We start from the raw sequence: 27,519 nt of genomic DNA, 5'->3' as shown, positions 1-27,519 counted from the left end.
ACCTGTGGTAGACAGCTGCAGTGTGTGAGGTGTAGCTGACCTGTGATAGACAGCTGCGGTGTGTGAGGTATAGGTAACCTGTGGTAGACAGCTGCAGTGTGTGAGGTGTAGCTGACCTGTGATAGACAGCTGCGGTGTATGAGGTATAGGTAACCTGTGGTAGACAGCTGCAGTGTGTGAGGTGTAGCTGACCTGTGGTAGACAGCTGCAGTGTGTGAGGTGTAGCTAACCTGTGGTAGAGAGTATCTGATATCTGTTCAACATCCTCATCTACTCACGGTTTAAAAAAAAAACAAACCAGTTTTTGGCGAGGCATGGAAATAGTTAACAGAATCAACGCAAACCTTAAATACTTTGGCACCAGCAATTTCAGCTAGTGGTTCTTCTGTGTATGAAAGATTCTGTTCTGCGAAAAATTCCCGAATCCCAATTTCACTGATTTCTACACCAACTACAGTGTGGCCCCGGTCTGCGAACCTGCAGAAAACCATATTTACAACAAAATAAAAAACCATGATAAACAGACATGTTCCCCCTGGCTGGAAATAAAACTCAGTATCAGAATCTCTGCCACGCCTAAGGCCCCGTGTTGGAAATTTATCAACATAGAAGAAAGAGGAAATACCAAAAGAAAAGAAATCCATTTGTTTACCTTCATTTTAAGGGATCCATATTTTTGCAGGCATTCATATAAATGTGTTTGATTGGAGGGATGCTTTTCAATCCCTCCAAATCAGCACTGGCTACTGATTAATTTTCTGTGATGATGGATATGGCTATCACTGTCCTTCACAAGACAGAGCCACGGGGCACGCTGGCTACTAAGCATGTGGATACGGCCAGTCCCATAGAGATAATTTAACATTTTTATTTGGCTTATATTTAAATAGCCAAGTCAGGCATGATGCCACCACCAGCTGCAATACTGAGGAAGTTGAAGACCTTACACTCGAGGCCATACTGGACTATACGGCAAGACTGCTTCAAAATTGAAAAAAATATAATTAAATGAAATTTTTAAACTGCTACACGGGGCTGTTAGTTGCCCCCCTTTAAAGCTTGAAGTATTGTGTACTTTTTGGCAGTAGTCTTACAATTTCCACTTATTAACAATAATCATGATTGGAAAAAGGAATCTTATTACCATATGCAAATAGCTAACACTTTACTAACAAGCACTGTAGTTATACAGTTCACATTTTGAGGATCTTACGGTTGAAAGCGGGAGCAGGTGCACAGATACTGAGACACAGAAGTGAGTTTATATCAGATCACACCAGAAACTAGTCAGCTTTGCTGTAATGAGGTATGAGCCCAGCTAAACATTACTGCATTACGCAAAAGCAGGCACAGAAGTCACGAGGCTGATGGGAAAGTGACACTTAGGAATCAATATGAAAACCTTTGGGAGCTGGGCATGGGCCACAGGCACTTGGGAAGTGGAGGCTAGAGGGTCAGAAGTTCAAGGTCAGCAACAGCGGTTTGAGACTAGCTTGGGCTGCCCGAGACTCTGTCTCAAAGACCCACAAAAGGGGCTAGGGAAATATCACAGTGGATAAGGGCACATGTTGCCCTGAAAGTCTCAGCACCTGTATCAGGTGGCTCCCAATGGCCTGTAGCTCCATATCCAGAGGATCTGATGCCTCTTCTGACCTGCGCTCATGTGACACACCGGCCAACAGGTACTTAAAATAAATCTTTAAAACACATATCAAGACCAAAAGCTAGGAACGAGGCAAGGGCTTAACGGGTAAAGAGCTCACAGCACAAACATGAGGGCCTGAGTTCAGATTCCCAGCATCCACAGAGAAAGCTAGGCATGGCAGCCGTGTCTGCAAGGCCAGCAGTGCTGAGAGACAAGAGGACCCTGGCATGTCGGGAGAATCCAGGTTCAGTGGAGATTTTCTCTTAAAAAAAAATAAGGATAGCTCAATAAAGGAAGATGCCTTGTGTGGAATTTCGGATCACATACAAGTGCAGATGCACATGTATGACACACACATAGCTTCAGAAGGTGGGTGCTGGAGAATGTTCTGTTGGAATTGCTGTGGGGTACTGGGATGAGGAAAACCGAATAGGAAGTTTCAAACACCATATGCAAAGGGTCAAAGGCTGGGCCTGGGGTACACTGGGGCATCAAGGCACTGTTTGAAGAGCACACATGTGCATTTAGTCTGTCAATATGCAGCTTAACTCATCTCGACAGAGTTTGCTTTTTACCTGACATCTTCTTCTTCAGATGAAATCCCAGGTGAGCAAAGGTGTCACATGACATTTCTCTCATCTACTGACTGGGAGCGAGACAGACCGCGCCTATTATCTATCTATGCAAGAGTGCACGTTCCCACTGTGGGAAGAACATGGGCTACTTATTGTTCTAAAGGAAACATACGAATAACTTGTCTCTCAGACTGCCCAGGGGATTTATACTCTATCATATAGAGACTATTTCTTTCATTCTCCATACATGTTGTTAAAGTTACAAAAGATAAGCCAAGAAGTTATCCAAGTTGACGGAATGTATTTGTATTGCCCAGTCGACACATGCAGGGTAGCCTGGACTACAAACAAGGCAAAAGGGAAATCCTAAAATAACTTCCATATTTCATTTTAATGCTTTTTTCCTATCTTCTCCTGGTTAGTTGATATGCTCATATCCAATGTCTGTACATACATAGAGATCAGTTACATAAGTAAAAATTACTCTAATATGACAACTTGCATGCAATTACAGTAGTTTGAGTCTGGATTTTTATTTCACTTTTTTATTATTTTAAGGTTTGGGGAATAAATCCCCAAACCCTTGTGGATATTAGGCAAGTACCTTCCCATTGAATTACATCCCCAAATCCTTGATTTTTTTGATACAATGGATTGAGACCCCCCCCAAAATCAATAACCACACCCAACTAGCTAGCTAGCTATATGGTTTCATTAACGTTGCCTAAAAATCTCCACTGCAGTTGCAGAGTTACCACTTCTGTTTATACAGTTGTTTTCTCATAGACTGCAAAGTCACTCTACTGGTTTGGTGAGAGCCCATTAAAACTTATGTCTAATAAGAAATATAGTTCTGTTGTTGCTTTGAGACAGGGTTTCTCTGTATAACTGCCCTGGCTGTCCTGGGACTCACTTTGTAGACCAGGCTGGCCTCAGAACTCACAGAGATCTGCCTGCCTCTACATCCCTAGTGCTGGAATTAAAGGTGTGCTACCACGCCCGGCTAGGGATATAAGGTTATAACAGCCATTTAAAAAATGTTATTTGTTGGGGGCTGGAGAGATGGCTCAGCGGTTAAGAGCACTGACTGCTCTTCCAGAGGTCATGAGTTCAAATCCCAGCAACCACATGGTGGCTCACAACCATCCGTAATGAGACTGGATACCCTCTTCTGGTGTGTCTGAAGACAGCTACAGTATATTCATAAATAAAATAAATAAATAAATAAATAAATCTTTAAAAAATGTTATTTGCTTATTTTAAATTTTTCTTTATGTGTGTGTCTCTGTGTGTGTTGTGTTCTCAGAGGGCAAGCATAGCTACAGGTAGAGACAGTGTGAGTTAGAAGACTTTTATTCTATTAGAGAATGAAATCCAAATGCGCGTGTGCCTTATGGGTAGATGACTGCATTTACACAGTGGGCAGAACAGTTTAGAGTAAGTCTATTCTGCATCCACTAATGTTTTCTACCAATCTTCTGTTCTTTTCTCTTAGTGAACATTTGCGTTTTTAACATTTCAGCTTTTAAATAACCATACATCTTGGAGGACGTGTATTACCATGGCTGTGCATTATCGTTGGCAGCAGTATTTTGTGTAAAAATAATCTCTAGGGTTGTGACTCAGGGTAACCTTTGAGGGAATGGTGCCTTGTCAATTCAAGTGAGTTCTGTTTGTAGAGGACTGCTCATAAGAACCACTCTCCTTACCACTTGTTTTATAAAAATCTCCTATTTGTTCATGGGAGGAAGGGAGAGCTGAGCTGAACTCTGGACTATAAACACTGCTCTGATAAAAGTGTGCACTATAGCTTGTGTTTTTCTGTCACCTTCCATTTCCAACAGCCATAGCTACGGAAACTGCTCAGTCACTTATAAACATTAAATCACATACAAAGATCCAGGAGACATGGAAAGGAAGGTGATAGTCCCCATTTGGTTTCAAACTAATTCACCTCCTATTTGCCAAGATCACAGGTGTGCACACCACCCTTGTTTTAAGTAATGCTGGGAACTGAACCCAGGGCAACATGCCTGCTAGGTAAGGGCTCTACCAACTGTGCTATATCCTCAGCCTCTCTGCCCTCCCCTGAACAGTTTTTTTCTTTTCTTTTTTTGGCCTTTAAAACAAAATATAGAAAGACAAGGTCATTCCTGATTCAGTTTGTACACTTGTTGTTTAGAAATAGTATCTCTAATTTTATAATTATCATTGAGTCTCCTTTTTAGGAGACTCAAAGACACTCTTATACTAAGAATGGGACTTTGTTGTTCTTTGTATGTTAGGTTACCTGGCTTTTTTGAGACAGTGTTCCCCCTAGTCTTGAACTTACATGCAGCCAAGGCTGGTCTTGAACTCCTGATTCTCTTACATCTTCCAAGCATTACTATTATGATGTGTCCTGTCATACTTAACAGATTTTTTTTTAAAAATTTACATGTATCATGTTCAATATTCACCCCGAGAATCACTCTGCAAAGACTAGTTGACTCTCACTTGTGCCTACCATTTCATCTCAACAGCTTTTCCACAGAGGGGGAAAAACACTCTCAGTCGGCTCTGACCTTTAAGAAATGTATCCAAATGCTTCTTTAATAGCCTGGGGAAGAAAACAAAGTCACCACAAATGATTTTTTTAACTAGTCCAGATGCCCAGGAGAGGGGATAGTAGAATTTATGACACTCAGAACTTCTCATGCATTACCTCAATATTCCCAACAATGTAACAAGGGGGTAATGTTAATTATTACAACCTCCGGGTTACACTCAAAGAAACAGGCTAGCTAAGTCATCAGCTTCATGACACAGCTACTTAGTATTACATATGACTAACAGCCTGCGTTTTCATGACTGGAAAATAAAAACTGCTTATGTTTCCTTGAGAAATATATTTGGAAAAGTTTATATTTATATTCTTATTTTTGTTGTTACATGAAAGTGTTGTTAAGAAAGTGAGGGTCGGGCTGGTGAGATGGCTCAGCGGCTAAGAGCACTGACTGCTCTTCTAGAGGTCATGAGTTCAAATCCCAGCAACCACATGGTGGCTCACAACCATCTACAATGAGATTGATGCCCTCATATGGGTGTCTGAAGACAGCTACAGTGTACTTACATATAATAAATAAATAAATCTTTAAAAAAAAAAAAGAAAGTGAGGGTCTCTAAACTTATATATTTTCAATACATCAGAGAATATTCTCTCAATACTTAACTTTTTCTTTAATTTTAATTGTGTCTGTATGTCTGTGTGTACACTTATCATACATATGTATGATGTACCCATGTCAAAGCCCAAGTCTGGAGGTCAGAAGACAACTTTCAAGAGTCAGTTCTCACTTTCCCTGATGTAGGGTTTAGGGATGGAACCCAGGGTGTTGGGGTTGGTGGCAAGTGCCTTCATCTGCTGAGGCAGCTTGCTGGAGCTCACCCTCACTTTAGAACGTAAGGAGACATAAACTTAAATGTTGTTTCAGCATTTGCTGCATGTATAAGCACCCATGACCAATGGGAAGAAAGTGCGGGTGAGTTTTAAGAAGATGTATTTCATACATCCGTAAGTCAGGTTATTATACACTGAGAGAAAAAACATACCAGTAATGTGTGTGATGTGCAATGGATGCTTGTGATTCCCGAATGATATGACAGTGTGTTTGTGGAAATAAACACCTCCCCCCTCTCTCTCTCTGAGCACTGGCTTCAAACTCACTTATGTAGCTTCAACTTCTGATGCTTTTGCTTCCATCTCTCAAACACTGATATTACATGCACATGCCACTGTGCCCAGTTTTGTTCAGTGTTGCAGATCAAACCAAGAGCTTCCTGCATGCTAAGCTCTCTTCCCACCGAGGCACACACCCGCCAGAGTCAGTTTCTGATAAAGCATTTCCCTGCCAGAGACCAAATGTGTCTTACTGGTGCCCTTGTTCCTTATGGAACTGGATTTGACGGGTCACCCACTTGTCTTGCCACTCTTCCAGGGTCAGTACTCGGTTCTTTTGTACCTCTGCATCAGGGTGATCTTTCATATCAAGTGACATGGTTACCATCCACGGTTTGTAGACAAGTTTTGTCTCCGAGGTTGGTGTCTCCAGTGCCCAAGTGGAAAGATATCTGCAATGATGTCATTCAGGAACATTGTGATTCTATTCATGAACTATACAAAACCCTCTACCTTGTGCAAGAGCTTTAAAAACATACGTCAACATCAAAGACAAGAGTAGCATCACATGCCCCCAATACTTGGGAGACAGAGGCAAGAGGGTTATTACAAATTCCAGGGCAACGTGGTCTATACAGTAGATTCTAGGCCAGCCAAGACTACATAGCAGGACTCTGTCTCAAAAACAGACAAGATAGGCATGGCAGCATGCCTTTAATCTCAGCAGTAGGAGAGTAGAGGCAAGAGGCTCTCTGTGAGTTCAAAGCCACCCTGGTCTACATAGTGAGTTTCAGGCCTCTCAGGGCTACAGTGAGACTTTGTATCAAAACAAAACAAAACAAAACAAAATAACAAACCAAGACCAATGAAACAACAACAAATGGAAAATTTCATGTCAGTGAGTCTAGAGCTAAGAGCACCTCATTGTTATACATCAGGAAAGCTGCTTTCAGAGAACAGCCACCCTATCAGCCTGCAGGGGTGACAAGGAGTAGAAACCCTGTTGGAAGAAGCTAACAAAAGGAGCCTGTGATTTAGCCTTTTCTGAACCAGAAATCTAACAGCTAATGCCCTGGTTTTAGTCCTACTCCTGTTTCTGGGAGTAGTTCTGTTAAGGTGGGAGGGTCTGGCACTTTGTCCTGGCAATAGTCACCCATTGGTTGGCCCCATGGCATCCACTGATGATGACCCCATGATCAGAATAGAGCGTGTTGAACCCATGAACCCCTTTACTAGCAGTCCTTTGCTCTCTGTGTCTTCACCTGTCCGTCCTTTGTTAATGGTTGATGCATTTAAAATAAATCCTGAAATTTGGTAGTGCTTCAGGAGGGAGAAAAAAAATAGACACATCAATTCAATATATTATTGCTACACTGTAAGTTTGTATTTTCAACTAACTTTCTCCTGGCTTTTGGAAGGGTACTAAAGACTGAACCTACCGACTCATACATCCCAGACAAGTCCCATGCCACTGAGCTATCCTCCTGCCCTCATTCCCACGAGGGCATGTACAAGAGGGGAACTGAGGGGGGCAGGAACTTCATGCAACTGCAATGGCTGACTGGATATGCAAGTAGATGCCTGCCCTTCCAATATTAAGGCCAATATAATACTACAATTCCGGAGGCCAGAGAAATGGTTCATTGGTTAAGAGCACTTGTTGTTCTTGCAAAGAACACAGTGCAATTCCCAGAAACCACAAGGTGTCCCGTGGCTGTCTGTAACCCCAGCTGCAATGGATCCAATGTAGGCAAGATATTTATTCACATAAAGTAAAATAAATTTAAAAAAAAAAATCTAAAAAAAAGTTCCACAATTCCGACCTACCCTTTAGACCACTGGTGATCATGTGACTTGGATCTGTGAAACAGCAAGCATGTCACAAAGGTGGTAATGTAAGTAAATGTCCTTTTGTTGTATGAGTTAGCTTCTGTGCTTAGGATTAAAGGACACCCCCATCAAGTCTGGGAACAGAAATGCACTTCACAGCAAGTATATACTAACAAAAGGCTTCCCCTCCCCCATATCAGGAGGTAGAGTCCAGAATTCTGAGAGGTCGGAGGAGAAGTATGGGATTATTTCGGATACAGAAAAGCAAGAGAATTGCTCCTCTTCTTGCATCTCCGCTCTGTCAGAAACTGTGATGCCAAAAGGTGCCCTCAGAAAGAAGTGCTCTTCTGAACACGGACAATCTTTAGCCCACCTAGCTCTGTCTCACTCAAGCTGGGACTGAGAGTGTCATAAACACAACCACTTAGCTGTTGTAACAGCGCCTCAACGTGGTGCTCACTGTTCACTTCTGGAGGAATTCTAAACACAATAAAAGTGCAAAGTACAAGGTTGAGAACAAACAGACCCACGATAATCCCCACCATTAAACATTCACTTCCAATATGCTCACAGGTCTAAGCTCTCCACACCTAAAAACACCTTTTTCTGCTTAGGACTTTTTTTTTTTTTTAAACAGAGGGTCTTACCTAGAACTCACTATGTAGTCCAAGCTGACCTCTAACTCGCTGTGATCCTCCTTCCTTGTGCACAACGCTTGGCTTCTGCTTTAGTTTTATTTTTGAATTTCGTTAAACTGAAAAGTAACTTCACTGAAGTCCACAAACTTCCAGGATGGCTCAGTATTTTACACTGGACATGTGTTATCTGAAACACACCACTAATCAAGGGGCTACTTAATACATTGGACTCAAAGCATTTCTAGTCTGATCATTTATTTCCTGTTTTTGCTGCTGTTACCAGAACCCCTTTTCGGGGGGGGGGGGGGGGGGGGGGGAAGGACTCAAGCAGCTGGATCATCCGTGCTTTTCAGGCGCTCCATTCTGAAAAACATTGTAACAGACTCACACAGTCTTAGCAAATCACCACCTTTACCACCGGCTGGCAACTTACCTTGGCTGCGGTCAGCTGCTTGCCTCTGACCCTAACCGGCTTTTGAGAGCCAGATGTTGTGCAAGGATGCACAGGCCCCGCCCCAGGGGCGAAGGCCCTGCCCTATCTGTACAGATCCCGCCCCGGAAAAGATTATCGAGGCTCCGGTTCTATAGGCCCTGCGCGGGGCGTGAGAACCCTGCCCAGGACACGCAGACTCCGCCCAGCTTGCAGACCACGCCCAGGACGCGCAGGCCCCTCCCAGGAGTTTGTGACCCTGCCCGGGCCGCTCATGCCCCACCTTCGAACCTAAGCCCCGCCCCGAAGTAAGGGCTCCGCCCAGAACGCATAGGCCTCGCCCTTCGCAGCTGCCGAGTTTGCGCAGTGAAGGAAATAATCGGGGCGGGGCGAGCGCCAGGACCCTCCGGCTCCCTGAGCCTGTGGGCTCCTCCCACTCCGGGTCACGGCGTGATAGGGGCGGAAGCGGCGGCGGCCGAGCTGCTGCAGCTGGCAGTGCGGATCCGGCCGTCCGGTGCTACCCGGTGCAGCCCAGGGCAGCGCTCGCCCCCTGACCAGCGCTCTGAGGTAGGGACTCGCGGCTCCGCGGTTGTGTCTGGGGCTGGCGGCGGGTTTCGGGTGACAGCTCCGCACAAAGCGGCCGGCTGTGTGTTGAGCTCGGTCAGGAGGCGCGCGTGTTCCCCGGGGCTCTCCGGCGTCCCGCGTCTGGAAGGGGTGGCGCGGGGGACCCTGTGCGAGCTGGGGCTTCCCGCGCTGGGCTCCGGGGCCGCGGGCTTTCCCACTCGCCGCTCTCTCCGAACCCTGCTGGGAGCTGCTTGCGCCTCGGCTGGGCGGAGGTGAGTTGGGGCGGCGGCTGCACCTGGCACTCTGGCGCCCGCACCAGCTCCGGACCGGGACGGAGAGGATCCCAGTCTGGATTTCCACCCTGGACTATGGGAACCCCGCAGCCTGGAGCAGGGGCCTCACTCTGGGATTCCACCCAGCGCCGTAGGAACCCATCTACATGGAGGCAGGACCCCATTCTCTGCTCCCACCCGGAGCTGTAGGAACCCCTTAGCGTAGAGGAATTACCCCACTGTGAGACTCTTAGCCCAAAGGAGGGATCCCACTCTGGGCTCTCACTCGGGGCCGTGGGAAACCCCCACCAACAACAACCGTGAAGAGTGACCCTAGGCTGCGCTCCCACTTGCGGACCTGGGGAACCCCGTAGCTGAAAAGAGGGACCCTAGATTGTGATTCCACCAGGGACGTGGGAACCTCGCAGCCAGGAGGAGGGACTCCAGACTGTCCTCCCCACCCAGGGTGGTGGGAGATTCCCCGCAGCTTGGTAGGAGTGACCCAGGCTTCCCTTCCGACTCTGTGTGGTGGGGAGAAACCCCAAGCTGGGCTCCTATATGGGGCAGTGGGGAGCCCCGCGCGGCCAGGAGGAGGGATCCCAGGTTGCGATCCCCACCTGGGACAGCGAGGCGCGGTCAGGTTCGCTGGTGTAGCGGATACCCTGGGCATCTGCCACGAGGGCCACTGATGAGGGCTCCCGGGAAGCCCTTGGGATTGCACACCGCCCGGTCCGGGTCCGGGTCTGGGTCCATATGGCTGATAGTCTGCGCAGCTGGCATTTGAGAGAAGAAGGCAGAATCAGGCCCAGCTGCAGAAAGTTGGGGTTGAGTGATCAGGAACCCAGCCACAGAGGCCCAAGTTCTTGAGCAAGCAACAGACCATGCATGGCAGGTGTGGGGAATCCCTTTAACACAGGCACATTTTTTGAACATATTGGTTAGTCTTAAGCCTCCCAACTCAAAGGAATCCTTCTGCCTCAGCCTTTCTGCTGCAAATACAAAGCCACCACATCTGCTTTGAATGCTTACAGAATATATTGTGAAATCCTTTCTGAGGTTTTCTTCAGAGGGTACGTGAGAAAATTCTCATCAATAATTGTCTTCCAGACAGGGAACAGTTGAAAAAAGACTCAGGGCAATAGGGAATTCAGAATTGAATTATTGGGTTGGGTATTCAGTATTAAATTATAGCACTGGGTCCGTATTTCTGTAACTCAGATTATCCTGGGAATATGAAGTGCTCAGCTTGCCTATTTTAAATGACCCAAGAAGATTTCAGTTTCTTTCATTAACAGAGAAGTTTCTAGTAGTTTGCCCTGTTCTTACAAGTAATGTTGCCTCTACCGTAAATTTTTACTCTATCTTTGATTCTTTTGAACTCCTGTTTTTATGAATTTTATGTATTGGTGTTTAAACTCTTCAATAAACTACATTCAGAACACCTGGGAGTTATTTAAACATAATTCAAAATATTGACATATTTGCTTGTATATTTTTAACACTTTTTTTTTAACTAAAAAAAAGCTGAAACTCTGCATTTAAAATTAGGAAGAAATGGGCTTATAAAACATTGACCAGGAAACTCTAGTTGGTTGGGTGTCTTCACATCTTCACTGAAGAACCAGGTGGGAGGGAGCAGCAGTGTGTGTGGGGGGGTCTCACCTGCAATCCCAGCATTCTTGAGACAGGCAGGAAGATTGCCAACAGTTGGAGTGGCCAGGGCTACATTGTAAAAACCCTATGGCAACAAGAAAACCAGGCAGGTGGAGAAGCATTTGTTATGCTTGTTGCAATAATACTTTATTTCTAAGAGCATATTTTAAAGCATAGTGGTTTGTGAACTTGCAACTCACATTATTTTCCCTTCGCTTTAATGAAGACCCAAGGACTAGCATTGATGGAAATGCAGATTACATTCAACACTTAACAGTGGAAGCACACTACACTCTCTCAGTTGAATAATTAAAGATGATGATGCACTACTTTAAAAACTTTCAGTCAGATTGAATAGCTTCTACAGTGTGCTTCTTTCTTTAGACATTTCTTGATGCCTATTTGTGCCTGTTTTCCACACTGTTAAGGTGTAAAGATTGGAAACTTCTGGAAGTCATGCTTGATTTTAGGAGCCATGTGTTTCTAAAGAAATCTATGTATTTTCATGTATGTGAAAATTACATTTACATGAGTGGTTAAGTTGGTCACTCTTTTAAAAGTATAAACGAGGCACGGGATGTGGTTCTGTGGTAGAGTGCTTGCCTGGTGTTGTGTATTCCCAGTACAGCGTAAAAGTGCAGATGGCATCTGGAATGCCTTCGGGTAACAATGATTGAAGGCAGATGGTATTTCTAAAAATGTTGTTAGTATAGTGTTAGTATAGTTTGCACTGTAGGAATGATTTTAATTTTTGTGTTGAGGATTTAATCTAGGGTCTCATGAATACTAAGCTTGTCTATTATCATTGAACTAAATTCCTAGCAATCCCCCATCCCCATCCCCACCCCCACCCCACCATTGTGAGCCAGTGAGACAGAGATGGATCAGCAGGTAAAGGGCTTTTGCTGCCAAGCCTAATAACCTGAGTTTGATCCCTGGGAACCCACATGGGAGAAGGAGGGAACTGGTTTCTCCCAGAGGTTGACCTCTGACCTCCATACTTCTGCTATGGTATGTGCCCCCACCCCAGTATGTAAACATAAAGGAAAAAACCCTCTTTAAAATGAAGTATTCTCCATCTTGGAATATGCTGGGCTTACATATTTGTAGTTAGCTTTATCCTGTCTTTAAGAAAGTAATGAAAAACTCCTCACAGTATTGATGTTATGATTTCTTACTCCATGGATGTAAGAGTTTCCGTTTGATGTTAATAATTTGTGAGAACTTGGTCTCGCGAGCATATATAGCTTACAAATAGGAAGTGAGTATTACGAGGCTGAAACTGTGTGATGTTAAGGTTACTGTCATCTGTGGTACCACCCCTTGCTTCCACATCACTTATCTATACAGATGCCTACTTATTCTTCATTCCTTCATTCGGTGTGTGGTAACATGATTGAAAAGGCGAATGATTACAGATTCATGTGTTACCTTAAGTATCTTTCTTACTATTTTCTAATAGCTCATAATCTTTCATGGTTTCACTGCCTAATTTATAGATTGTTTTGGATGGTTGGTTCTGAGACAGTGTCTCATGTCCAAACCGGCCTTGAACTGTCTATGCAGCTGACGCTGGATATGAATTTTCAACTCTCGTGCAATCTCCGGTGGAATTGCAGGCATGAGTGACCACGCCTAGCTAGATGTTTGTTCTTAATGCTGGTCTAACCATGCCGTTAACAGACTACTTTTGAAAACTCCTAAGATTTGTCTAGTAGAAGATATTAGTGCTTTGATTGAATCCAGATTCCTGTATTCTTTATACAGTGCCTGATATTTGTTAGTATGAAACTTACTTCTTAGTATAAGCTAAGAGTTCATGATTCAGGAAACAGGAGACATAGTAGGGGGCGAGGAGAGGATAGCAAGAACATGATGACAAGGTCTCATCATGTAACCTGGCCGGTTTGGGTTTATGCAACTGAGGATGACCTTGGAACTACTGGTCCTCCTGCCTCTCCCTTCCAAGTTCAAGGTTTATAGGTATACCCCAGCATGGTTGGCTTGTCCTTATTTTTTGTATGTGACAACACAGGCATCAGATTATGCAACTTGGGAGTAGGGTTGTTATATTCAAGCAGCATCCCTGCCCCGTGACAATGGCTTGAAATATCAGCAGATGCTAATAACTTAATGGTGTATATTCCCCCCATCCAGGTATTCCAAAATCATGGCAGCATCTCGGGGGAGGTCAAAGAAGAGAAGCAATTTCGAGCTTTCTCCTGATAACCTGCCTTTGAGGAGCTCCGGGCGGCAGGTACTCTCTCTGTTCACACTTGATGTGGTTCCAACGGGGAGTGGGGAGTGAGAACCGCACCGAGCAAGCCCAGTCCTGCTGTTGCTGTTTGTGGAGGAGGGCACGGTGCAGGATGGTACAGGGTGTAGAGCATGCAGCCGGAGCTGGGAGGACAAAGAGACTGGATCACCAAATGGTGCTAGGAGAATCGCAGATGCGGTGGCCGCTTCCACAGTGGGCCACTGAGGCCAGGTCATGCCTGGCTTAGATGTCATTAAAGGGAATTTGTTGCTTAAGTGATGTTGGAAGGTTTGTTTGTAGTAGAGTATTTAATAAAAGTTGACCGTTCTGATACTTTAGATTTTTTTTTCTCTAACTTTTAAATTTCCATACTGAAAGACTTAACTGTTTTAAGAGAGAGGAAAAAAGATTCTTAGTTTGTAAGTGACTTTTAAAGATTTATTTTTATCTTATGTATATGAACGTTTTGCCTGAGTGTATGTATGTATGTGTACCAGATACATGCCTAGTGTTTGCAGATGTCAGAAGAGGGCATTTTATTTCCTGGTATTGGAATTACAGTGGTAAGCAGTCATGTGGGTGCTGGGAACCAAACCTGGGTCTTCTACAAGAGCGACAAGTGCTCTTAATTGCTGAGCCATACTGTTAGTCCCCAGGAATGACTTGTCTTTACTGTCACATTTTCCTTTAAGAAAAGCTCGTGAGGATGTTAGTTCTCAACCTATGTATCATTAAGATGCTGTTTCTGGATCCTCTAGTAAGACAGTTGTTTGTACAAGTTGTTGTTCTGGCTAACCCTAGCCTATTGTCAGGATGCAACTTCTGGAGCTGTGGTTGTAGCTCAGTTGGTCAAGTGTTTGCCTGGCATCCATATTTTGATCACAGATGCTACCAACATGATGACATTTAGAGCTTTAACTCACACATGACCTCAACAGCAAACCTGTTGCCATGCCCCTTCCCCACCAAGTGAAATCTTGACGTCAGCGGGTTCTTCCGTAGGCAAAGAAGAAAGCAGTAGAGATCACGGATGAGGATGAAGATGGTTCGTCGGAGAAAAAGTACAGGAAATGTGAAAAGGCAGGCTGTACAACAGCATATCCTGTGTGCTTTGCAAGTGCTTCTGAAAGGTCTGTGGCAGGGCTACCTTGGCCGTGTGTGTCTGCCCGTGAGCATGTGCTTGTGGGAATGGCACCCTGGGTGTTACTCTTTAAAGACAAATGCAGGAACTGCAACCTGCAAATTCTGACTGCTTAGTCACTACGCAGCACAGCATCCTCCATACCCTGTGGTTGTTTCTAGACTAGTGGGAGCGATTACAGCCCCATCAGCTGTGCCATACACTGTCCTCAGACACGCCCAGCTGTCTTTGTACCGGGGCGGAGGAGCTCACAGACTCAGGCTCTGGGAGAAACCCATGGATGTTTGCCTTTTGTCGTTTTTTATGCTTACCTCATATAGTGTGGTGCCTCTTCCTATCCTTGTGCAGGTCTCAGAAGCTACAGGGTTGAAGGAGGTATCTCAGTTGGTACAGTACTTGCCTAACATGTGCCAGGAGCTGGGTTCCATCCCTACTTGGTAAAGTGGGTGTGCTGGCACACGCCTGCTAATCCCCAAATTTAGAAAATAGAGGTAGGATCCACCGGTATTTAGTTTAAGGTCTTCCTCAGCTACCCAGCAAACTGGAAAGCCTGTCCAGGGTGCAAGAGTCCCTGCCTCAAAACTAAACCCAGACCCAAAAACCTACAGTGCCAACCATAGTCTCACCATTTGTGATCACTGTAGTACATACAGTTAGAATGTTCTCATTCCATAGAAAAACCTTCAGTAAAGGCTATGACTCAATTACATTTGAACAAAACCCATTTGTGTCTGAAGACGAGATGGTGGTGTCCATGGTGTTGTGACATCTCCTGCTTGTGCTGTGTCACGAGCTGCTGGACCAATGGTGCTCCCAGACTGTGTGTCTGCTCTTGAGGTTACAGCTGATCAGATGTTATCGCAGGGTCCTCTCAAACTCAGCTCTGCAAGGATGGGGCCATTGCCTCATAAATCACCACCTGTGCTCCAGTGCCCCAGGCAGCCATTGAGGTTACACCTGGCTGACCTAAGTCCTCCCTGTGTGATCACTGTTCCTGAAGTAGTCAGCATATCTGTTATCAGAAGTCCAAAATGCTTCAGTTCTAAAACTTTTGAGTGCCAGGACCCTTTATGTTTATACTTGGGTCCTCTCCCCCTGATGTCTCACTGTGCTTGGTGCAAGCATTCCGAAACCCGTAGGACAACTGAAATCTAAAATATTTGTGATTCCAGACATTTCAGATAATCGACTCTCAACCTGAGTGACCTTTCAGCTCGTCCTAGCTTCTGCTGTTAGCCCCTGGCTATTTGAAGGGGAGATGCTGCCAGTGGGCTCAAGTTGATGAGCTAGTTAAATGAAACTGAGTGAGAACAGAAGTCTCGGTCGCCAACTGCTTGTTTCTGCCCTTTTCAGATGTGCCAAAAATGGCTACACCTCCCGATGGTATCACCTTTCCTGTGGGGAACACTTCTGCAATGAATGCTTTGACCACTACTACAGAAGGTTTGTTTCTTGACTGAGAATTATGGTAGAGGGGATGTGACAAAGTCTGGGGAGGGTGCTCACAAAGCTGGAACCTCCTGGGCTTCCGGAGTTACTGGGCCATCTGATGCCGGTGATGACTGGAAGTATGACTGGAAATTCAGTGCTGTAAGCACTACACACTGTGATTGAAGCTGGAAATTCGTAAGCAGGGCTGGATGGGAGAAATAAAGAGTAAAATCATGTTATTTATAAGAAAATGGATGCAGCTGAGGTACTCATATTGAACAAGTTAAGACAAACTCTGAAACAGTGTCAGTTATTATATTCACTTTCTCAATTGTAGTTCCTGGTTGTATGTAAATAATTGCATATGTATGAGAGAAATGTAGAAGCAGATCTGTCTAGAGGGGCTTAGAGACTGACAAAGTGGGGATGGATGAGAAAAGGAATGTATCCAGTGTACAGTAGGCACATAGATGAAACTTAAGAGTAAAATGTGCTCTAAGTTGGTATGTGGGCAGGCTCATGTGTCTGCCCTGACACATGTTGGGTATATGTACGCTCCAGAGAGCTTGGCTGCTCTGCTGATCCATCATAGTGCATACAAGACAGAGTGCAGACACTTGGGAGGAGCCAACGGAGCACTGGGCTGCCATCCTGTTCAGCTTTTTCTATAGCGTGGCAGGCCTTGAACTTGCACCTCCACCCTAGCAGCTGGGATTATAAACTGGTGCCACCAGGCCTTGCTCTGCCTTTTGCTAGTGGCTTTCTGTATTGTTCACTCATCTTTTCTTCCAATTTTAATAGAGTATAGGGCTCCTCCTGCTAGCCTGTTGTAGGTGTGGCATCTTAACATCCCTCCCTGAGCTTAAAAATAGTAAAATCTTTTTTGTAAACTTGACCGACCCAAGTTGTAGTGTAAAAACCTGATTAACCTATAGATTGACTTTTTTTTTTTTTTGGATGGTTTTCAGCCACAAAGATGGGTATGACAAATACGCTGCATGGAAAAGAGTGTGGACCAGCAATGGCAAGACGGAGCCAAGCCCCAAGGCGTTCATGGCAGACCAGCAGCTGCCCTACTGGGTAAGGAGGCCCACTGCTGCCCAGAGCAGTAAAAGCCTGGGCAGTGGGAACGATGCTGTTTTGTAGCAGATTTTTTTCTTGGGTTATTTCTAGGCTTGTTAGAGCAAATGCTTCTAAAATTTGCCAAAATCTTTGCTTAGTATAGCCTAGGGAGGAAAGGAATGTCACACACTGCCATCTGGCCCTCACAGTTACCCATCTTTTTTGATGGATACTTGGGTTGTCATATCCCTCAGTTAGTATGAACAGGGGCACAAATAGAGACCAGTTTACAGTTCTTCAGGAATCTATACCTAGGGATGGGCCATATGTCATTTCTGTGGATGGTTAGTGTTTGGTGGCCCTGAGCTTGCTAGGCCATATGCTGAACTAATGCACATTCCCAGCCCCTCTCCTACTTCTTAGTTTCAGTCAGGACTTGCGCAGTTTCCCCAGAGCCCTTGTACCTGCTGTATTCCTGAAAGGCTGGGATTTAATTCCTGGAGCCTCCAAACTCTTCCCAGAGCCATTTCATCATTTTTCACTGAAGTGTGGGAGATCAGATTTCTCTACACCATCACAGATTCTGTTTTGGTTTTGGCTTTTTGTTGTTTTGGACAGAAGTCTCACTATGCAGCATGAGTAGACCAAGGCTGTCCTCAAACTCGAGCAATCTACCTGCTTCTCTCTCCTTCCCAGTGCTGGGATCAAGGGTGTACACCACCACCTCTATTTTTGCCTGTTTTGAGATGTGTCTCATGTAGAGCAGACTGTTCTTAAACTTGCTAAGTAGTTAAGGGTGACTTTGAACTCCTGACCCTCCTGCCTTCATCCTTACCAACTGTTGTTTGTGGTTAGTAATGCCAGCTGTGTGGGTGGGTGTGAACAGGCAGCTCGTTGTGGAACTACGAACTGTGTTTCCTCAGTGTTATGTTGTAGGGCCTATTGCAAATATGAAACTCTGCCCAATTTCAAGTTGAGCTGTTTTTCTTCTTGTAAGACCCATTCTGAATATAAAACCCTTCTTAGCTCTGTGATTGGCAGATTTTTTTTCCCTGGAGTTTTACCTTTGTATAGATCATTTAGTTCTGATAAACCTCAGTTTATTTATATTTTCTTTGTGTCTTTGGTCCTTGCTAGGAACTCTACCAAATCTGAGTCATAAAGACCTACCTCTGTGCTTTCATAGAAGATTTTCACTATTTTAGACTTCTCATTTTAATTTCTGGGTTATGTGCAAAGCCAGATCTGATGTCATTTGTCTACATGCAGATATGTAGAATTTTCTGTTTTGGAATAATGTAAGGAGTTTTCAAAGATAGCCATTAAAAGCGATGTGCCTCTAGGCACATACTGTGGTGTTTGCCAGACTGGAAAAATTAGCATGAGTACAGTCTGGAGAACTTCATTACCAGACTTGATTTGAATATTCTCAATATTTCCATTCTTTCGGTGACCTAGGCACCACAATTTACATGTTATGTCCAGATTTCCTGAGTAATAATATCTACAGTTAACTCATTATTACCTCCGGCTTGAGCTGGAAAATCTTTCTGACAAGAGTTTCAAACTTTCTGTCATTATCCTCTTGCCTGAGCTAGCATTGAATCAGAAATTACCCTGATGGCATCAGGAAGGGTGTGATGAAGCACGGGGGAGAAAGGCTACAGTTGTTAGAAGGTTAGCCAAGGGGCTTGGATGGAACTGAGTGCTAGAACAATTTTATACCATGCACAGCACCCTGGGCTCAGTTCCTAGGATCAAAAACCATGGGTCAGATCAAGTGGAGACAGATCACGTGGAGATGTAGGCGCTCAGGCTTAGGCGGTCTGTATTGATTGTGCCCTTGTTTCTCATGTAGGTTCAGTGCACAAAACCTGAGTGTGGAAAGTGGAGGCAGCTCACCAAGGAGATCCAGCTTACTCCACACATGGCGAGGACTTACCGCTGTGGCATGAAGCCAAATACTGTTACCAAGGTATGGTTTCTGTGGCGGCCTTTTGAGTTACTTTATATGTCACTCTGTTTGTAAGAGTAGCGTGTCGTTGTCATTTTGTGTATAATTGTATAGGGTTGTGTCGTTTGTAAACAGAAGCCAACAACAATGGGTTAACCGAGTAAGGGCTTCTTTTACTCTGGGCAGGTGGGTAATGGGCCACTCAGGGTTGCTTTAGTTACCCAAGAACACAGTCTCTTGCCCAGTCCATCTTTATCTTCCATCCTCAAGTGATAAGGAGGATGCCGTATGACCAGTCACCGTGTCTGAATCTAAAGTGGAGGAGAGGAGGTGCAAAGGGAGAGACAGTAGTGGCTGAGACCATCCCTCTTTCACTGGGTGACAGCTTGCTTGTTAGAGTTCTGCTTGTGTCATTGGCTAGAACAGAATCGCACAACTATGCTAGACTGCACGGGGACAAAGAAGAGACTGCTTCATCACCCGGTGGTACCCTGTGTGTTACAGCACCGGACAAAGCAGAGCTATGCGGCAGGGTGAACGGCCGATTGGCAGCTAGGAATCAGCCGTAGCTGATACAATGTGCCTGTTCTGAAATTTGGCAGTTAGTGTTTGAAAATGTGTTAAACATACTACCCAAATGCTGCATACTTTGAATATTAAGAATCCTTATTAGGAATAAGCTCCTAGAATCAAAATAGGTTTTTTTTCTTATTGAGGGGTGATGGAAGATTGTAAAATATTCCGTTCTCAGTGCTTTCAGATGTTGGTGGAATCGTTAGACACAAAGTGGTTGCCAGCAAACGCTCTGTAGTTTAAACACATCCATTCTAAACAATAAGTGTGAGGGTTATGATCAAAGTTTTTTTTTTTAAATGTAGGGCTCAAAATGCATATATTATTGGGCTGGGGATATAGCTCAGTGTCAGCATTTGCTTAGCATTTGAGTGGCCCTGGGTTTGATCTTCTATAAAGGGAAAAATGCCCCCTCCCTCCAGTGTGTGTAAAGTCAAAGTGACCAAACTTACTGTATGAAAACAACATTGGGGAGCGTTCCGTGATAGTGTTTGCCTCGCGTTCTTTTTTGCAAGGTGAGATGACAAAGGATGTAAATATTTACAAGTCAGATTTCAAATGTTTATATACATATATTGTATATAAGTATTACATGACTGTATGTAACCTTAGGACTTGAGAACAGATTATATGTATTTATAAATATACACACATCTAAATAAAGAAAATCCTTCGGAGCCATCTTTTCCATCCCTGTCTTCAGGAGTAAACTCTCTCCTGGGGGCTGGAGAATATGGCTCAGTGGTAGTGCTTGCCAGCATGCACGGAGCCCTGGGTAGGAACATTAGTATTTTGGGAGTGGGGCTGGGGCTGGGGTGGGGAATATAGTCTTAATGGGTCGTTCTCTTTCCAATACAACTTTAAACATAGATTTGATATGGTAGGCTCATTTTAAGGCTTTTGTAAGAGGCCACAGACTGCTTCTTTAGTTTAAAAAAAAAAATACAGCTCAGCTGGGCTTGGTGGTTAATCTCTGTAATTCCAGCACTTGGGAGGTAGAGGCAGGAGGATTAGGACTTCAAGGCCAGTCTTCCCTACATAGAAAGGTAAGAGGCCAGCCTCATGGGTTATATGAATACGTTAGGCTATGTCTTTAAAAAAAAAAAAAAAGTTTTGCGACTCAGTGATTGTATGAGACCTGTACCAACACTGGTAGGTGCTGGGGATTGAACCTATAGCCTTGCACAGTCTAGGGAATCACTGTACTGTGGAGCTCAGCCCCAACCCCTGAGCGTATTGGTGCTATTTTTAACAGAAGAGAACTGTATCATTTTCTATTTCTGAAAGATGTCTATGTACTGTAATTCTGTGTGTGGAACACGTGGTCTACAGTGCTCAGTCAGAATACTTATCTAAGCCATAGTGTTCTTCTGTCCTGCATGTTTTAGTTCCCTCCTCCCCATCTCCAGAGTCAGCTGTTCTGAGTCCAGCCCCACAAGTTAGTTTTCTCTTAAATTTCATGAAACTGGGATCAGTCTTGGGTGCTCTTTCAGCGTTTAGTCTCTTTCATCATATTAAATACATTAGAAACAAACAGACAAGCTATCAGTGTTGTGTGGATCAATGGGGCTTCTTGTTTGACTGAATTTCTTGCAGTATTGGACACTGATCCTAGGGCCTCTCGAGCGCTTGCCAAGCACTGAACCATAGCTGAATTATCTGCCCTCCTTCTACTTTGTTCTTTTCGAGGTGGAGTCCCTGAAGCTGCCCAGGTTAACCTTGAACTCACTCTATACTCCAGACCGACCATCAGCTTGTCCTCCGGCCTCAGTGCCAGGCAGCAAGCCTAGCGTGCTCGATATTGACGCTTCTCAGTGTTGCGTCAGCTGTGTACATGCCGTGGCTTGTCTCTACATTGGCGTGTGGCAGGACAGTTGTGCTGCAAGTGTCGGCTGTGTAATTGGAACTAGTGATAGGGCTGCCAGTGTCTTGTGCTCATCTGTGCAGGTGAGCAGGAATGAGTAGCCTTGTGACGTGACGTGAAGCAGAACTAGGTTTGATTCTGAAGGAACTGCCTGATCATGGTTGTCTGTGTTTTTAGATCTAGCTGTGGTCTCTTCTGTTGTTTCTCTGCTATGCTTGTTAGTTCAAGAAATTCCTTCCTGATTTGTAGGGATTCTTTACATCATCTAGATATGCATACATCTGTAGTACCTTCCAGGTCTATATTTATTTAGCCTTTCCATTTTTTTACTAAGTCTTGTACAAGGAAGAATACTAGTGATTTTGAGATAGGCTGGCTTTGAACTTGGGATGACCTGCTGCTTTACTCTCCTGAGTACTGAGATTATGGGAAGCCTTGACACCTGCCAGGAATTTTCAAGTGTGCTATTGTTCTGAACAGGGTTTCACTATGTAGCCCAGGCTGATTAATTTTAATTGACAGATAGATTCTAGAATATGTACACATTCTGAAATGGCTAGTTTAGGTTGATTTCAATATTGTACATGTGTGTCTGTATAACACACATACATTTTATGAGATCACTTAAAATTGAGTTGGTGAGTTTGAAAACCATGATTGATTCTTAGCTTCACCTTCCAGGTAGAGGTCTCTCTGAATGGTAGAAAAGGAGAAAGTACGAGAGCTTAGGAAAGAGTGTGGGCAAGGCCTTGTCAAACTTGAGGGTGCACTTGTAGGAGAAGAGCCTGGGAAGGTACCTAGGGTCTGTTGCAGCCAGTGAGAACAACGTGTTTGTGGCACCAGCTTGCTCTACTTGCTCTGATTTTCTTCAGTCAATGCTGAGGCTTTGATGCCTAAAGCCCTGGCTCAGTCTTGCCGAGGAGTATCTGAAAGTGAGGAGTATCTGAAAGTGCGGCTCTGCTGCACTGCACCCACTTCCCTGGTCCAGGAGAGAGGAAGTTCATTTCCAAATCATGGCTGTTTCTGTCGTGCTTCCTGGAGTGTTGCAGCCCAGCGTGCTCAAGTCTCTTATTAAATAGCACGGTGTAAGAGTTTTCTCTGGAAATTCTGCTTGGAATCAGAACTACCGGGCTTATGTTCTCCCGACCTTCCATTAGGCGGTATTTTTGTATTGAACCTGAAACTGCACAAATCAAAATGCCCGGGCCAATGGATTTTCACAAGTACCTGTTTTTCTGGCTTCCAATATAGAAATGGAATACTTGGCAGATGCCCTGGTGACCCCTGTCAATCACGGCTGCCAACCTTGCTCCCCAGGGTAAATAGCCTGCTTACTTTTCTAGCTTACAGTATTAAAGATTTGGTGTTGCTTTTTTTTTTTGACCCTCACATAAATGGGATCATGTAGTGTGATATTTCAGAACTGCTGGTAAGTTCCACCTGTGCAGTGGCATGTTGTCATCTGTTCTTTCACTGCTGGGTAACATGGCATTGTTTGTCATGGTCCATGTCAACTTACCTATTCAGTTGGCTTGTATTGAGCTTTGTCCTATCACAAACAAAACTTCCTTGAACTTCAGAAATATATACACTGAGTTGTGTTGTTACCTCTGCTTTTTCTGTCCCTTGAGACTGGGTTTTGCTGTGTAGCTCAAACTGCCTTTGGAGTCCGAATCATCCAGGATAGCTTTGAACTCACTGTGTACTGCAAACTTGTACTGTATACTTGTCCATCCTTCTGTCTCACCCCACAGAGGACTGAGAGTACAGGTGCCACCGTCTTTCGCTTGAACTTTTTCTTTTTTGAGCCCTCTTGGATGCAGTGCTAGGGATTGAACCCACAGCCTCTTGCACACTAGGCAAACTGTTTCATGAGCTGTATCCCCAGCCTTTGAACTTGCTTGTAGTTCCTTGCTTGGTGGACATGTTACAGGGAACTCTAGGAAGTACTCCAAGGTGAAAATTACTGGGTATGTTTATCTGAGACACAGCTTTAGTTCTGTGAGATAATGCCAGGACTCTGTGCCCTCTCTGCCACTTGTACAGCCCTTTGTTTTCATGGGGGAACATCTTAATGAAAGTACCAATCTCCCCACACTCTCATCCTGGTGACATGTCCTGCATTTTTCTTGCCAGTTAAACAGATTTTAAAAAAGGGGAGGGACATATCATATTGAAAGAAAATGGACACCTAAGACTATATGTTATGAAAACACTTAATTCAGACTTGGTTTTCTTTTGCAGCCTGACACCCCCGATCATTGTTCTTTCCCCGAGGATCTGGTGAGTGTTTGTGTTCTGGATCAGAGTTAACCGGGCCTTTAAGGATAAGTTCACTAAGTAAATGATTAGCATCTGTTTGGATGTCCATCAAAGCCTTCTGACTCGAAAATGCTGACTGCACTGTGAAATGCCCACTGTCTTAGCCAGTGATGGTGGTGGTGCTGTAGCATTACCCCTCACAGTTAAAAGAATGTGAGGTTCCATTGCTTTACACTAAAGGGCACAAGAGGGAAGATGGCTCCTACCTTGCTACGGGGATCAAACTTCATACACTTGTTTATTAGTGATGGCTATGACCTTTCCTCCACGAGTCCTTACTCGTGGAGAAGGGTGGCCATGGTTGGACTCTCTTTTCTGGTGCTTTCTGACCAAAAGGTAGCCACTCTGCCCTGTCCCTGCTCAGATACAGAAGTGGGTCTGGCTGGCCATGCCCTGGCACAGTCCAGCTGTTTCTGGCTCCACTTGCCATGTAACCAGATCTGGTTTAAAATGATTTTGAATATTCTGAGTTCCCTAAATTCCCAAGTCCTTCTAATTTTCAGTGGTTCAGAATTGGTACTTTGAGCTTGTTGCCAGTGTCTCAAGTTCAAGGACTGTGGCAGGTTTTCGGATAAAGGGAGAAGGGACATGTATTAGAGCCACTTTGAATCCATTCTCCTCTTGGAAGGAGTGGTTCTGTTTGGTTTTTTACTAAGTTTCATTCCCATATGGACCAGGTGGATTCTGGGTTTGGGATAAACAGGATGGCGTTTATAGAAAGAAGGAATGATAACTTAAGTGCAGTTAGAATACCTTCTGCATCAGCTCTAATACTCAGGTCATTTTATAACTCGGAAGATCTTGACTTTAAGACAGAGGCTGTCTGTATCCACGGAGTAAAAGGACTTGAGTTGCTTTACTTTCATGCTGCTGGGGAAAGAGCCCTGGCTTTGGGCATGCTAAGCAAGCGCTCTACCACTGAGGTGTATCCCCAGCCCGGGAGGCTCTGGACATAGTCTTAGACAGGTCTCCACGACTGGCAACTAGCAAGGGCTTACTGGTTGCTGTTTGTTTTGCTTACAGCATGTGGAGACTAGTTTGGAGCATCCCCCTTCAGGTATGCTTCCAGCAAAGAGAGAGCTAGAGGCTCTTAGCAAATGCAGGGTTTACTCAGTTTCCTTCTCAGCTGCATGACCCCGGAACAAAATGGATTCATTATTTTTAAGATACCAGACTCTGGATGCCAGTAGCTGAGTTGTTTGGAGCTGAGCAAATGTTCTAGTTTATTTCTGCTGCTGTGATAAAATATCCAGACAAGAAGTGTAAGGGAAAACTTACTTGGTTTACCGTCCCAGGCTCAGAGTCCATCACTGAGGGGAGAACAGAGCAGAAACTCAGACAGCTAGTTCCATCATAACTGTAGGCAAGACCAAAGAGAATGCATGCTAGCTTTTGTTTTCCAGATAGTTTTCTTCACACTTACACAGTTCCTGGGGATTGGCCTAGGGAAGGTGCCACCCACTGTGCTCTGGGTCAATGAGCAGTCAAGACAGTTGCCACTGACCTTGACCTGATTTTGAGAATTCTTCATTTGAAACTTCTCTTAAGTCTTTCTAGGTTGCAGAAGGTTGACCTGATCCTGAATTTGAAACTGCCCTTAAATCTTTCTAGGTTAGAAAGACTTAAATGCAAAAGGTTGACATTTACAATACACCTATCACAGGAGGGGGTGGGTAGAGGCAGACCAGGGGTATTGGGGAAGCAGCATGTTTACCTCATGTGAGTTTTCTGGCTCAGGAGGGAGGCTTTCTGCATGTGGGGAAGAATTTTATCTAAGAAAGATTGTCTCTGGGTATCCTCAGCAGGTTTTGTTTGAACATTTGTTGAACATGCTGTCCTTTTTCCACTGGACCGTTTTAGCTTCTTTGTATGAAACTGAGAATTGTTGAGTCTGGATGTGGGGGGAACAGGAGAGCTGTGGATAAAGATGAGTAACTGCCCTCAGCATGTGCATTTCCCTTCTTCCTCCCACTGATCTATCACAGAGAGTGATGGAGGTTTCCAACCACTGGTGGTACTCCATGCTCATCCAGCCTCCGTTGCTGAAGGACAGCGTGGCGGCTCCGCTGCTCTCTGCCTACTACCCGGACTGCGTTGGCATGAGCCCCTCCTGCACCAGCACACATCGGGCCACCGTCACAGCCACTACCACTGCCACCAGCAGTGCCAGCCCAGGGGAGATGGAACCCTCCAAGGCAGCCCCCTCTTCACTTGGTGAGAGATGTTCTGGTACCCTTTTCCTTCCATCCCTTGGCCCCCTTCTTGGAAATTTAAGGGTAAGCAAACTGCAGAAGACTCGTTTAGTGTATGTGACGTGGTATAAAGCACACACGGTTGCATGCATTTGGTTATGCAGTTGGTCTTCACATGTACCTGCTCTGCATCTACAGATTCAGCCAACCTGGGTGGAAAGCTATATGGGAAGAAGTCCCACCTGTATCATTATCTGTATATTGTGGACTTTATTGTGTGTGACCGTGGTGGTCAGAAGAGAGGATATCTGATCACTAGTAGCTATCTCCGTAGTATCTACGTTGTATTAGGTGTTGAATTGTCTAGAGATAGGCCTGTGCAGACACTGCTCCATTTAAGTAAGGGACTTGGGGATGTATGACTGAGAGACTGGTGTGGGTAGGGAGTCGTGGACGTAGTTCTGAGGATGCTGAGGGAGGATAGCCCTGCAGATCCAGCACACCATTAGTAGACAGTGTACAGGTGCCTTGGAAAGCCTGTAGCTCCTAACTGTGAGTTACTACATACAGGATTTAATGAGTGTTTATTTCAAAGTTGGACAACTGTGCCTGTTACTGATTTCATAGACTCTGACTTTCCAGAACAAAGTTTGGGCTGTGTGATCACTGTTTTTATTCCTCATCTTTCTGTCTCTAATGACAGCAGTGGAAATCCACTCTAAAAGATTCAGAATTTCATGTCAGGGCAGAATGTAACTGGTTTCAAAGGAATCCTAACAACCCCTCGTCTTCCATCTGTACATGAACAAAGCACATTTTTGATGATGAAACTAGGTTTTCTATCAAGGCCTGATATGAAGGATTTAGCTGACGATACTGGATGGCAGAGCTGTGGGTAGATCTGGGAGAGTGCTAGTGTGGAAGTGTTCTGAGTGTGTACTGAGCTGGTCACTCAGTACCTAAGGAGTGCACATTTGTGAAGACAGTTTGGCAATGTGTGAAGACCTTACAACGGGACTTTAGAACTGGCAAACATTTCTAAAACGCTACACTAAAGCCAATCAGTTCAAAACCGCATGTGCAAAGAAACTTATGTTAGTGTTGTTTATAGTTGTGATTGTACTAGGTGTGATCTAAACACCACAGGAGGGGATGGTTGAATAGTAAGACACAAAGCCACTGAGTTTAATATAAAGCCATTATATTTAATATATATGTATAAAACATATATATAATTATTTAATATAAAGCCATTATATTTAATATGTGGAAAACATTTAGAATACTCTAAAAAATTTTTTTCCTTAAGAAGAAGATTTGAAGACAACACCTTTATAGCATTTGTCCAGCTTTAAGAAAACCAGTGTCTAGAAGGTTACTATAGGCTGAGTCCTGGGATGTAGCACTAGTGTCTAGAAGGTTACCATAGGCTGAGTCCTGGGATGTAGCACTAGTGTC

At 44.5% G+C, this 27,519-nt stretch overlaps 2 protein-coding genes across 4 annotated transcripts in view; one reads left to right on the top strand and one right to left on the bottom strand.

The window, feature by feature from the left end:
• The window catches only part of Tpmt (thiopurine S-methyltransferase), a 20,837-nt gene extending 11,958 nt beyond the window's left edge, over positions 1-8,879 (bottom strand). The window contains exons 1-4 of one of the 3 annotated variants that reach the window (XM_028763126.1): positions 8,780-8,879; positions 6,133-6,330; positions 4,727-4,819; positions 345-477 (exon numbers count right to left, since the gene is read on the bottom strand). In XM_028763126.1, coding sequence (XP_028618959.1) covers positions 345-477; positions 4,727-4,819; positions 6,133-6,266 — 360 coding nt within the window. In that variant the 5' untranslated portion in view covers positions 6,267-6,330; positions 8,780-8,879. Of the gene's footprint in view, positions 1-344; positions 478-4,726; positions 4,820-6,132; positions 6,331-8,355; positions 8,602-8,779 lie in introns of those variants that run through there. The other 2 variants (XM_028763128.1, XM_028763127.1) reach the window with 2 other exon arrangements.
• Positions 8,880-9,171: 292 nt separating this feature from the next.
• The window catches only part of Kdm1b (lysine demethylase 1B), a 40,501-nt gene continuing 22,153 nt past the window's right edge, over positions 9,172-27,519 (top strand). Inside the window, exons 1-8 of the mRNA XM_028763123.1 lie at positions 9,172-9,343; positions 13,423-13,522; positions 14,525-14,652; positions 16,017-16,106; positions 17,063-17,174; positions 19,015-19,131; positions 23,792-23,830; positions 25,855-26,083. Of these exons, the coding sequence (XP_028618956.1) occupies positions 13,436-13,522; positions 14,525-14,652; positions 16,017-16,106; positions 17,063-17,174; positions 19,015-19,131; positions 23,792-23,830; positions 25,855-26,083 (802 nt within the window). The 5' untranslated portion in view covers positions 9,172-9,343; positions 13,423-13,435. The remainder of the gene's footprint in view (positions 9,344-13,422; positions 13,523-14,524; positions 14,653-16,016; positions 16,107-17,062; positions 17,175-19,014; positions 19,132-23,791; positions 23,831-25,854; positions 26,084-27,519) is intronic.

The sequence above is a fragment of the Grammomys surdaster genome, unplaced genomic scaffold, assembly GCF_004785775.1.
Source record: "Grammomys surdaster isolate TR1022 unplaced genomic scaffold, NIH_TR_1.0 137, whole genome shotgun sequence".
NCBI classification, from domain to species: Eukaryota; Metazoa; Chordata; class Mammalia; order Rodentia; family Muridae; genus Grammomys; species Grammomys surdaster.
The sequence above is the reverse complement of the archived record's forward strand: the minus strand, read 5'-3'. Positions and strand labels throughout refer to the sequence as shown.